The 13,219-nt window shown below is 45.4% G+C and overlaps 1 protein-coding gene across 1 annotated transcript in view; it reads right to left on the bottom strand.

The window, feature by feature from the left end:
- The window catches only part of SESN1 (sestrin 1), a 68,156-nt gene extending 65,903 nt beyond the window's left edge, over window positions 1-2,253 (bottom strand). Inside the window, exon 1 of the mRNA XM_054393186.1 lies at window positions 1,972-2,253. Within this exon, the coding sequence (XP_054249161.1) occupies window positions 1,972-2,253 (282 nt within the window). The remainder of the gene's footprint in view (window positions 1-1,971) is intronic.
- Window positions 2,254-13,219: the final 10,966 nt, after the last annotated feature.

The raw sequence follows: 13,219 nt of genomic DNA, 5'->3' as shown, positions 1-13,219 counted from the left end.
AGCTCTGAAAGATTTTCTTCACGTTGTATTGGATCGACTTGTTTTACTGCAACTTGTGTACACACAACTGGTTTCATATCCACTTCACCTTTCACATCTATTTTTATTAATCAAGCCAACTATGACCATAGGATTTAAACTTTCAGTAACAAGATGGACTTATTTTCTGCCAGAACTTTCTGATATTTTTAAAGAGTTAGTAACAAAGACTAACTGTTGAACATGCCAGGAAGTTCATATATTAAAAATCTATGAGGGAGTTATCAAACTCCCTCAAACACGATGGACTTATTTTCTGCCAGAACTTTCTGATCTATTTTTAAAGAGTTAGTAACAAGACTAACCATTGAACATGCCAGGAAGTTCATATATTAAAAAAATCTATGAGGGAGTTATCAAACTATGTATTTTGACCTCCTCCAAGACACAGGTGAGAGATCACCACCTGTTTGGCCTTTGAATAGATTCTGCTAACTTGTGCCTGACAAAACCAACCAAGCCTTCCCTTAACAGTCTGTTCATCATTCTCACTCTTCATTTGAATCTTTAACAGGGAAGGTGTTGATGCAAAGGTCCTAGATAAAGTTTTCCAACGGGGTTGTTTCATTTGTTTGGGTTTTAAAGAAAAGCAGTATAGAAGTTAAGCCCTTCACACAGACCATATGTTGTATATGTAGCTTCTACTGACAAAATCTGCTTTGGGAAAATTGCCCCATGCAGCCTGAACTGTATAGAATTTTACTGTATTTATCACATTGCATGCTATTGAAAGTTAGACAAAATAAACAGAGACTTTCTCAGCTTCAATAATCCAGAATGTCTCTGACCACTTCCCAGTAGGACAGGGCAAGAATGGATCTGTAACCAAGTTCCTTGAAAATACTAACATAAATGTATTTCTAATACATAGTACAAGTGACTATTCTATATATTATGGTATATGGAACATGCTTGGGTTGGAGGGTTGATTTGGGGTTTTGTTTGTTTTGTTAGGGTCTTTTTACCCCCTAGATTCCTCTACATTAAACCTGTCAATGTTCAGGGATAAAAACCACAATCGTGGGAATCAGGCAGCTAACTCCAAGCACAGCTCAATATATTCACTTGTGATTAAAAGAAATACCTAAATTTCCTTTTCCTACTCTGCAGCAAGCAGTATTTTTAGCGGTGCTGCTGAACCAGTTTATGCAAGCCCTGCCTGTGAATTTCATGACATGCGCAAAAACTTTAGGTGAGCAAGAGAACTGCAGTGCCAGTAACTATAATTAGACTGTAACAGTGGAAGAGTACAAAGCAACATTTATTTCTGTTAACATAAAAGGTCAGTAAATTTCATCCTCTACTGGCCAGGCTGCCTATAAACTATAAAACCATAATTTTAATCTTACCGATTCCAGTGGAGAAACTATTGACCCATAAACAACAAAAAGGTAATTTTGACAAGCTCTGCTGTATTAGTGATGAGCTTAAATCTCATAGAGCTTTTACAAGCTCAAAAGCTTCCCATACCGATTCATATTTTTAATTGGCAGCTCTGAATGTTTATACCCAAGGCTTTCCTGCTTTTGTATTAAAGCCAACTGGTAATACCACAGCTCTGGTCATGCAAACCAAAACTAGAGCATTAAAGTTGTCGTTTTAGCACTTCCTTCGGGATGCCCCAGCGCCCAGCTACTTCCCAGCCATTCATCGCTGAATTCTCAGCCGGATTGCACCCAAAAAACTTGACGCTTTCCCCCCTGCTTTCTAATAAGGCTCTCCCAAACGTTTCCTCGCGAGGAGCAGGAGTGGGACTGGTAGCATGTATTGCTGCATGAATACATCTGACCTGCCTGGAGTCAAACGCCCTCTCCGCTGCACAGCTCAAAGTCCAGGGCGCTCTGCGAGCGACGGGACCGGGAGAGCCCCGAAGGCCGCCGCGGGGCTCTCCCAGCCCCGTCCCACGGCGGAGGCGGGGGCTGCCGCGCTTACCTGCACCTCGCTGAGGATCGCCTCGCTCTTCGCTCTCACGTCGGGGAAAGGGCAGCGCTTGGAGAGCATCAGCAGACGGGCCAGCACCTCGCTCAGCCCGTCGCGGGCGGCAGGAACCAGGAGCCCGTCGGCAGCGCGGGTAGGCGGCATGGCCGCCACGGGAGCAATGGTCTCGCTCCGGCGGAGAACGGCTTGTCCGATGGAGTCCAAGGCGGCGGCGCGGGTGGCAGCGTCGCGGCTGCACAGCCCGTCCCAGCGCAGCTCGCCTTCCCGCTCCTCCATGGGGCCGTCCAGCTGCTTCCCCAACGCCGCCTCAACAGCTCCGGTGCGGCCGCCCCATGGCGGGCTCTCGGCAGCCGCCAACCCGCCCACAAAGACGACAAACGCGGCGGCGAGCGGAGAGCCCGCTGCCTGCGCCGCATGGAGGGCAGGGGCGGGCGCGAGCTCCTTCAGCCCCGACGGGCGCCTCCGCCAACAGCTGCCCACCGAGGCCGAGCGAGCAATGCCGCTGGGGCTTCGCCTCTCCCGGGGGGGAGCGGGACAGCCACCACCCCGCGGCGCCGACGACTCCTCCTCTCTGCCCCAGGCATGGATAAAAGGGGACGGCCCCTGGCCCTGCCTCTCCGCCACGGCGCGGGGCGGCCCTTCACCCCTGCATGCCCAGGTCGGTCAGCCACAGACCCCCACCCAAACCCCTCACCGGGGCGGGGTGGGGACAGGGAGGGCCAGGAGCGAGCCCCGCCCAACACGGCGACTCTACATGACTGACTACCTATTTGCCAATCACCTTTTAGCAGCTACTACCAGCAGCCCAATGGCGACCCAGAACGGCCAGGGCCGGGAGGGGGTGCTGGGATTTGTATTCCGGCGCTTGTGGCCGTGGAAGGGAACTACGCGTCCCGGCAGGCAGCGCGCAGTGCGAGCCGAGCCGAATCGAGCCCAGCTGAGGCGTGCACCTGTGTGCAGTTTTCTGTTTTCTCGTGATGTCGTTTTTATTTTTTTTTTTTTCGGTCCGATGCAGCAGGTTATCAAAAGCAGATGGCTTGCCTCCCATTGTGGCAGGGGAGTTTTAGGTTGGATATGAGGAAAAGTGTCTTTACGGAAAGAGTGGTCAGGCACTATAACAGTCTGCCCAGGGAGGTGGTGGAGTCCCCATCCATTGGAGGTGGTCAAAAAACGTGTGAACATGGCATTTTGGAACATGGTTTAGTGGGCATGGCGGTGTTGTGTGCAGTTGATGATCTTAGAGGTCTTCTCCAAACAAAATGATTCTAGGATTCTCTAATGGCTAGGAGTAAAGCAATTCTGGTAGTGGATGTGCTTTAGAAATTTGCCTTGGCAAAAAGTGAGGCGCACATGCTTAAAGCAACTGTAAAGACTTGTCAGATACAGGCTTCAACAGAAGCCTTTGATGTAGCTAAGTAAACACATCATCAGGAAGGAAAAAGAGTTGATGCAAGCAAAATACAGCACCTTCAACACTTGAAATTAAAGGGGGAAGAAAATCCCCAGAATATTCAAACTGAGTTTTGCAGTCTTTTTATCAAAGTAAGACCAAGGGGATTTTAATTCAAATTATGCTGGGTTTGATAAGGCTGGAGAGGAAAAGGCTTGGTGGATCTTATCCACATATGTAAATACCTCAAGGAAGAATGCAGATAGGGTGGAGCCAGGGTCTTCTCAGTGCTGCCCAATGGCAGGATCAAAAGCAATGGGCACAAACAGAAACAAAAGAGGTTCTCTCTGAACACCAGAAAACACTTTTTCACTGTGAGAGTTACCAAGCACAGGCACAGGCTGCCCATTGAGGTTGGGGAGGCTCCATTCTTGGAGATACTCAAAAGATTCTTGGTCTTAGGCAACCAGCTCAAGGTAACCCCTGTTTGAGCTGGGTCATTGGACCAGATGACATTCCAACCTCAGCTGTTCTGTGTCTAAGTGTAATCTGCCACCAAATGGACAAGTATTGCTGTTTCCCTTGCTTTTCCAGCTGGGATAAAGCACTCTTTTTGATAAAGTTATTATTTAGCCAAGTCAATTCCTTGATCCAGTTCATGTCATGGCCAAGAAGAGGGAAGCAAAGGCAGAACCACCCGTTTGCAGCTGTCACATTAAGACAGTCATAAACCTACAATTTTGAGTATTGTGGAAGGCAAAAGAAAGCTTACAAGTAAATCAGAAACAGTCTCACATATTTACTTTCCATTTGTCATGTACACATTCCCCACTCTAGAATTCACACTGCGAAAATGAAGTTAAATGCAGAACAAAGTATTTGCATACCACCAAAAAAAAAAAAAAAAAGGAGAAAACCAAAAAGAACCCAAAAAAACCAACAGAAATTGGTTCTGAGTCGAGGAGCAGAGCTTGGGCTGGCACACCATCACCAGCCATCAACAGCTCTTTTATTTGTAGAGAATCTGGTTTCTTCATCTGACATTCCTTTTGTTTTCTGGCACTGTTTCTCTCAAGCTTGCAAAATCAGTGTCATTCTCTCATTACCTGTACCTTTCAAGGAAGACCAATCTCTTTTTTTTTCCATAAAATCCTTTCTGCTAGGAGTCTGTGTTGCCATTGTTTGGAGGGGTGGACAGGCCTGGACTGCTTTGTGCAGCTGCTTCCTCTAGGTCTTTGGCACCTTCCCGAACAATGTATCTACTGAGAACATCACTACCTGTAATAAATGGGAGTCTTGACTTCTCTAAGCACTCAAGGCCTCCACCCATCATAACTGATGGGTTCAAAGAAATTAATTCTGCCAGTGCCTTTCATCTTTTCTTTTCCTTTCTTTTTTTTTTTTTTTCATTAGCTACAACCTCAGCTTCCTGTCCTGTTGTCACGTGTTATGGTCTCCCAGTTTCCCTGGGAATAAGCATGTCACCTATGCTTGCTTTATTTCTATCTACATTTTCCATCTTCAGAAGGTGGATGGGTCTCATTTTTCTCCTCACCAGTCTGTGCTTCCTGGGTGTCTCTGACAATGACTACATACATCTGAGATCAATAAAGTGAACCAGAATCAGAACTCAAGCGTTAGTGTTAGGCTGTGGGATGGGTGTATTCCCACACTGAGTGCTAAGATTGAGTGGAAGTCACTGCACTGCCTTTTATCTTTCAGAAGTTGTTTTTTTCCACTGGCTGCAAATGAACTCTGGCTACAGGAAACAGATTGTCAAACTGGCTCCAAGGCCTAAACTTCAAATTTCAGCTCTTTGTTTTATAGATTTTAATGTAATACTTTGGTAATGGAGATGAAGGTGGCTTTATTTTTCCCAAACGGAATCTCTGTATTTTTCCAACAGCAGGTCAAGCTCCTGTGTGTACTGCAAGACATTGTGGAAATCAAGGTCAAAGGCTAGCAGTGGAATTAATCAGACCCTGATGTGTTTGTTTGATTTGTGTGTCTGCTGACTGAAGTTAATATGCTTGGGTTTGATCCCTAAAGAATGGAAAAGAGAAAGGCGGAATTATGAAGGAAACAATCTGGCAACTCATCCAGAATTACAGCATTTGAGTTTTTGAAATGATAAGCTGCAGAAAAACAAATTTGTGGCTGTTTTAAACCCCAGTATTTCCTTCCTTGATGATTTATCAACTTCCTTCTTTTTTTAACCTAGATAAGGACTTCTATAGCCATATGCAAATGATAGCTGAAGGCAGAATTATTTTTTGAAAGGTCATTATATAGTAGTTGTATTCATATCCTTTCTAAGATGAGATCTAAATTGTATTATATTTGCTTTTAAAAAGTGTTTTCCAGTTTTTGTTTGTCACAAAAAAGCATTTTACCACAGGATACACTTGGTCAGTTACTGGAGAACTAGTAATGATACAGTAAAACTTGTACAACTTAGAAGGAACTGCTTTTTAAATTAGATTAGATTCCTTCAGCTGCTTTTATTTACACCTCGTTTGGTTGGGGCTTATTTCATTCCAGTTAGTAAACACCTGGGATAGGATTGTTGCCTTCTAAAAGTTCACCCTCCCTTTTTAGATCTGAGCTTTGCCACGCTGGCACAATAAACGAGTACTACCCAGTATTTAATGTGTTTTTCCGAGGAAGCAAAGTTCTATGACTCTTGTTTTGCAGAGACACCAGAATGCCAGAGGCTACTCCTCTCCTGTCTTTTGAACCCAGGCCCATGCTTGATGTCAAGCACAGACTCGTGTTATCATCTCAACAGACTGGCCTCACTGATCAAGCAAGCTACAGTGTAAGATGAGGGAGGAAAGGTGGCCTTGTTTGACTGCTGAGGACATGTTCATACATCTACTATGTGTTCTGGACTACTGTAAGTTGCATCTGTGTCTTTGCATCAAACTCTGCCACCCTGCCTCCTTAGAGGTGACAGCTGCAGCAGGGATGAGTAAGTTAGCCACCAACTTCTTCTCAGGAGACCAAAACTTTCTCACTGAAAGACTATGAAGAAGTTTTATGCTGAAGTGTGGGCTGGTCTGAGGAGAGCTATGTAGAACTACAGCCTGCTTAAAGTCCTGCTGTACTTTGCCAGCTCTGTGACTACACTCCATTTAGCTGTGTAAATGTAGCCAGAAAGACTAAGAGCTAGACTCCAGAAAAGAGTATGGGTAAAGTAAACATTCAGATCCAAAAATCTCCCCTGAGCAGCCACCTGAACTGTGCTCTTCTGTTTCTGGATGCAAGTGCTGCCCAGAATTGCCCCAAAATGGGCATCTTGGCACCTCTCTCCTCTTTGTGCCCACTTGAGGTCTAGTAGGTGGATTAGAGCAGCTCCAAGAGAGTGCTATCTGAGAGGAACTCACCTGAGCTCAAGTCACATTCTGGCTTCAGTGCCCAACTGCCTTTGGTTGAATGCTCACCTTCAGTGCAGTAACCCAGGGATGAACAAATCAGCTTTTAACTCAAAGGGATTTACATCAGTATCTCACAAGTCCCAGGAGTATGTCCCAGGTGCTCAGAAGGACCACAAAACGGAGGAGAAGCCTTCATCATCTCACCTGTTGAAGTTGTGACCTTATTGGAAAGGATGGCAAACACGTGGCACTGGAATGAACTAGGAGGGAGACGCAGGGAGCCTTAGGCACTTCTGGTTTCTGGTAGCTATTCCCAGGCCAGTGCTGTGTTTTATCTGGGAGCTATTTGCTACCAAAATGTATACATAAAATCCAGGACTCTCTTTTGACAATTAAACTGGATGACAGAGACACATCCTTGTTTTTCTCTCTCCTTTGTCTCAGCTGCCTTTTCCTTGCCCTGGGTTCTTACACGCCTCTCTGAACAGGGTCATAACTTCAAACGAAAAGGTGGTGACTCCCTGTTTCCTTCCTGCTCTTCCTCCTCCCAGACTAGCATGGTGGTCAGGGATGGAGTATGAATGCTCCCCAGGAACTCCTCCTTCCCACCCAATGCTCTAACCACTGGGTAACCAGCACAGAGAAGATGAATGCCATTTCATGCAGCTACACGTTGAAAGAAAATGAGTATTACTTATTGGGAATTTTTTATCTGCCTTTTAAACACCTTTGGCAAGCTGTCTTAACACAGACCTTGGTGTTTTCCAGTAATAACACAAAGAAAAATGCTGTGGCCAGCAGCCACATGAAGTCACAGCCCAGAGAAGCTACAGGGACTCTTTATTCATTGTTATAAAGAACAGATTTTTGGCACTCATCGCCAGAAGAGGACTCCAGATTCTGAGTCCCAGGAGGAAAAAGGTGCCAAGCATCAAGGGTGGGACTTCACACCCATCTATGTTCATAAAGTTTCCCTGCACACAGCTTTTGTTAGCTCCTCACTGAGTGCTGGTTGTTTTGGCCTTATGCTTGCACTTCTTTTACACACAGGGTATGTAAGCCTATCATTACCAAACTCGGGATTCAGCCCTGAGGCTGGAAGGTTCATGTATCCTGGAACACCAGTCCCTTATCAGTCCCATCCATCTGTGATGTATTAAGGTCACACAGAACAGCAAGAACGCAAGTAAAGTCCCTAGAGATCCACTAAACAACCTGGCAGTCAGGAACTGTGCATCCAGTTAATGGGAAGGGAAATGTCTCTTAAATTATTTGTAAGCAATGGAAGTTAGTTTTATATATGCAACAGTGTGCAGGATTTTGTAGCCTCTTATTCAGATCTCTTTTCTCCCCCCTGCATCTCTGAGCTTCTGCAAGTTTAAATATACAGATTACATGAAACAAATACTCTGCTGCACAGCTTTGGCTGGGGCTGTGGTTGGTTGTAAGTTTTCCCAGACAACTCAGGGCAGAAGCAGGCCACTTTTGCATTTTTTAGTGTACTCATTATACCCTGTGATATCCAAACTATTTGGCATTAATGCTTAGGGTACTGTACCTCTTCAGCATGCATTGGAATATTCTGAGTCATGTAAACAGATGTTAATTTAAAACTATTCCTCAACAAGATATGTCTCCAAAATAAGATTGAGGAGCTGCTCTGACTCAGATCTGCTTGCATTTTTTTTCTGCACCTTTAAAGACAACTGTTGCTGACAAAAGATTACTTTGGGAATCATTTCATGATTCATGATGAGTGAAACTCATCTTGTTAATGTTCTGGTTGTTTTTTTTTCCCCCCTCATCTTTGTTCTTAGCTTGCCTGATACACAAATGCAGAATGGAATTCTTGTTCCCTGCCAGGTGCCTAGTTAGCAGCAGCACAGGAATAGAAGAAAAAAAAAAATATGTGGGGGTGGTAGTAGGTAAAAAGAGACAAATCTGATGAGTGATTACCCTCTTTGTGCTTCTCTCTTCATCCATGTCATGCTCTCCTAGTTATCTGGCTAAAAATCTACCTCCTACTCTATACTGAAGTATGTTGGTTGACAAGACTGACAATTTCCCTGAGAAAGTATTGGTAAAAACAGATGTTTATTTTGAAAATAAGCTGCAAGGCAATGGTGGGGACACAATCTGGGTTTCATCTGCCTAGAGGGCAAGTTGCAACATTCAGAACTGTCTTTCAATGTTTCCATTAACTATTTGGGACATAAAAGGTGAAAATCAAACTCTTTCACTGCATGATATTGTATGAGTCAGTACCTGCAATAACCATCCTCTACATTTCTTCACATTTACATTGGCCCCACCCTACCCTAGAATGTCTTTTTCTTTTTGCATTTGTCTTTCTAATCTCTTAATTATTCTGCCTCTGCACAGTGCAGTCTTTTATACATGAGACAGCTGCCCTTGAAAACCTTCCCTTTCCACAAAAGCAAAGTCTTCCTCTTTTTAATTAAGGGTCAATAGCCAAAGCCAGCAATTTCCTTCTACCTTCTCATCTATTAGGACACAGGTGCTCTGCTTTCCTCCTTAGAAAGTCATGAGAGGGGCTTGCAATCTAATGAGGAGAAGCAGAGTTTTGAGGGTGAAGTGACAAAGCTGGGCAAACTACATATGGAGGCAGTGTGATGGCATCAGCAGCACAAAATAACAGTGAGGAGCAAAAAGAACTTTTGAGATTCTTCATGTAAAGTACTGAGAAGAGCACCTTCATTTTCCACACCAGTCAGCACATTAATTAACAGATTTCAGCCATTTGTTCTCAATTCATTTCAAGTGGGACTCAGCAGAATTTAAAAACATGTTGAACTGTCTGATTGGTTCAGTGAGGTTTCAACTTCCTATTAGTTTTGCAGCTGCCACCACTTCATTTCTAACCCACTTAGATGAAGAAGACAGAGAAGTACCAGCTCCTCAGCTATGTCCTGAGCAAGGTCCCCTGTTTCAGGCTGGTTAAAGCAGTTGTGTCAGGATGCTGGAGACTGGGTGTTCCCCAAACAACAATACATTTTGCCTACAACATTATTTACTTCTTTTTGTCAGTGGAAGGGCTGTTCTTTGTCTGTTGGGAATAAGCCTGAAAGAGCATTGCAGCACAGCCAGTGCAGCTGACCAGGCTTTTTCCTCTGATTCTCAAAGGAAAGTGAAAGGGGAAAAAAATAGACCAATTTGGATTGTGTCACAAAAGTGCCTCTCACATAACCTTTCACCAGCAAGGCTTGGCTCAAATAGACAAGGCAGCAGCCAGCACTTTAGGAGTTTCTTGGTATAGCCTCTGTTGGGACAATTTTTCAACATTTCTCATATAATATGTCAGATAAACAGTGAATCATTCCTTAATTCATCCAAGACTTTGTCTTCAGTTATGAGAAAAAGCACTATGAATTGTTCATGCCCAGTAGGTCAGGGCAGAAGATGGATATCTTTGTATTTCTGTCTGAAAAATGCTTGGATTGATTGTTTTCCTGCTAAAGGAACCAGCCCTGCTCATCCTCACACCCAAGGGGTGGGCAGGAGTGTAACTGCAGTAGTGCAGTGCTGTCACAGAGCTAATTTGCCTGCCTGGCAGCATGCACCATGAGCAGACTTGCAACCATGTGGCACTAAAATTCGAGAGCCTCCTGGCAGAAGCTTGAAGACAACATAGGTGGCTAGGCTGGGATGATAGTTTATAGTGTGCCCTTAGGAAGCACTAAATTGCCCCATGTTTAATGCAGGGTATGTATGAACCAGCTACTTTGTGTTTTTCTGTGTAAAATAACACTGGGCATTGAACCATCACCCCTGAGTCCACCCCTACAGGCTGGGGCAATTCTCCAAAGGGCTGGTGGTAACTCCTGATCCAACCTGCATGGTATAAGTGCTTTATCCTGCTCATTGCAGTGGTGCAGACTGCTGGGGCAGGAGTGGGGCTTTTCTTCTTTCTTCCTCTCCCCTCCCCCTGCAATGGAGTAATTTGCCAGCCTCCCTTTAATGTGCATACTTCTCCCTTGGCTGTTCCCCAACCTCAAAGAGTGTGCTAATTTCCTCAACCAAGGGCTTGTCTAAACAACAGTGTTTTGGCTGCATTAACAAGTGTTGTTCAACTGCTAAATCCCCCTAAGCCTTGTGGAGTTCTGTTAGTACAAACATTGCCATTCAGGATGCAATATCTGCTTTAAAAGCACCTCTCTAAGGCTGTGTACCAGCATCCAGGACAGCACGGAATTAGAGAGTGACAAGTGAAGTTTGAGATGACTGTGGGTCTTGTTTTGAAAAGCAAACCTGTCTGTCATGGTTTTATAGGAACTTAAATACTTGTAGAGCAAGAAGCTGATGGTAGAACAGTTGATGTCCAAGCATATGTCAAGCTACTTAATTATTTCCTGATAGTCTGCTTGACCTAGTGAGCTGAAAGCAGTAAGGATGTTTGGTGATGTCTTAGAGTGTAGTGACTTTGTCCTTCTCCTGGCCTGTGTCCTTGCCTGAGGCCTGCAGTGTTGTAGAGCTTACTCCTGTCCAGGATGGTTGTTCTAAATGACATTGACTTGCTAAGATACTAAAGGACTTGTCTACACCAGAGAACCTCTCCTGGAGGAATTATGTTGGCAGAGCCTCCAAGCACTATAGCAACTGTTCCCTTAGCCTCTGTGTCTGAGGGAGCTGTGGCAGAGCAAGGAGTCTGTAACTATGGCCACAGCAGCAGTTGTGCAAACACAGGTGTCTTGGTCCCATGGTGGTGTACTCTTTCACACCCCTTGCTGAGCCTGTGCTCTTAGGAGTAGCTTGGGGAGCTCCCCCTCCAGCCACAGGGTGCATGTCACCCTCTGCTGTGCTGGCAAAACTGTGGATCTGCACAAGTTTGCTGCTGTTTTATATCCTCCCTCCCTCTCTTAATCACTATTTGCTTCTGATCACTGACCTCCTTACAACTGTCCACAGAGCTGTCTCCTTGGGAACAGCAGAACTTGTTTGTGTGACAGTAATGAGGAAACTAATTGATGTATAGCAGCAGGCATGCGAGGTGGCCATGTTCCACCAGAAGACACTGGAAGAGCAAATCTCCACTTATGCTGACAGACAGAAGGTTAGATGGTGTGAGCTAAATCCACCTTCTGCCTTTGGAGTCTCCAGAGTTGTTTTCCTGTGATCACAGCAGAGGTAGGAAGCTTGTTGCATGCTCATATGTGTATTTTTCTGGCCTTTGTTAGTCTATTTCATCACCAATGTGTAGGGATTGAGAAGCAATGGGGACTGGTAAGTCTTGCTTATTTCTCACTTTGTGGAATGCCCTGCTGATCCACTGTGCCATGCCCAGCCCAACTCCTCTCCTGTCTTGCTGCTGGCCCTGCCTATGGCCACAGGACTGTCTCATCCATGTTTTGAGAGTTCTGCTGCTCCAGCCTTGTTCCCTTTACTGCCACTGCCCCTTGCACTGGTGGAAATGGCCAGTGCTCCTGCCTGGCCCAGCTGGATGTCAAGAGTTGGTCTGGACTCCTTTCACAGTGTTTCCTGGCCCTCCAGGAGGTACCTGTGGAGGCACATAAATGGCTTGTGTGGCTGTAAGTGTGGCAGTGTCATCAGGTGGCACCTCTTGGCAGGGGTGGCAACACATCTGGCTGCCTGCAGCTGCCAACCCAGCACCGAGAGCCTGTGACCTGGGCTTGGGCAGGATGGCAGCAGAGCTTCAGAGGGAACTCTCCAGAAAAGGCCTGCAAAGGGAGACTGGGCAGCCCCCTCATTGCTGGTCTGGGTGTCCATGCTGGTGCTGGCAGGGCCAGGCTGGTGCCAGGGGCAGTCACCTTGAGCTGTGGGATCTGCCCTGGATGTGTTAGCACACAAAGGCATCTGTGTCTGGGAGGCCTCACATCAAGCAAGCCCTGGCAAAGAGATACTCATGTTGATGTCTCTGTGATGACAACTTGGTGGTGGAAGGAAGTATTTCCATGTACCTTTGGCTTAGTGCATATCTTGAAGCGATGGTGTGGATGGATGAAGAGTTTTCAATTGTATGTGGTCTCTGGAACAGTGTTCAAAGAGATGTTCCTGGAAACTTTTTCCATTACTGAAAAATTTCTTCCCCACCCACCCCATATGAATGTCTTTCCCTGGGGTGTGCTTCATCAGCAGGATCCAGTCTTGGTTTGAGTTTCTTCCTCCTGCATCTAGACACCTTCTTTGGGTGACTTTCCTTGGGAACTAGTGTCTGTAAATAGCCTTGCCCAAATGGGAAACCTTTTCCAGTAGCATGCCCTGTATTTTTAACTGGAGTGATACCATAACTGTGATGTCATTGAGACATCAAATAAGCTGTTTTTCCTAGCAGCTGAAGCTGTATATAGTCTCCATTTCTTACACTGTACCAACTGAAATGCTTGGTGCCACTTTGCTAGGTAGCTGAGGTGTGATTTAAAACTTGCTGTAGTATTCCTAGATAGTCCTACAGCACTATCTGCAAGTTTCACTGTCCATGTCTTGAGTATTGCAGGTT

The sequence above is a fragment of the Indicator indicator genome, chromosome 27 (assembly GCF_027791375.1).
Source record: "Indicator indicator isolate 239-I01 chromosome 27, UM_Iind_1.1, whole genome shotgun sequence".
NCBI lineage: Eukaryota > Metazoa > Chordata > Aves > Piciformes > Indicatoridae > Indicator > Indicator indicator.
Note: the sequence above shows the minus strand (reverse complement) of the source record. Positions and strands in the feature narration are given on the sequence as shown.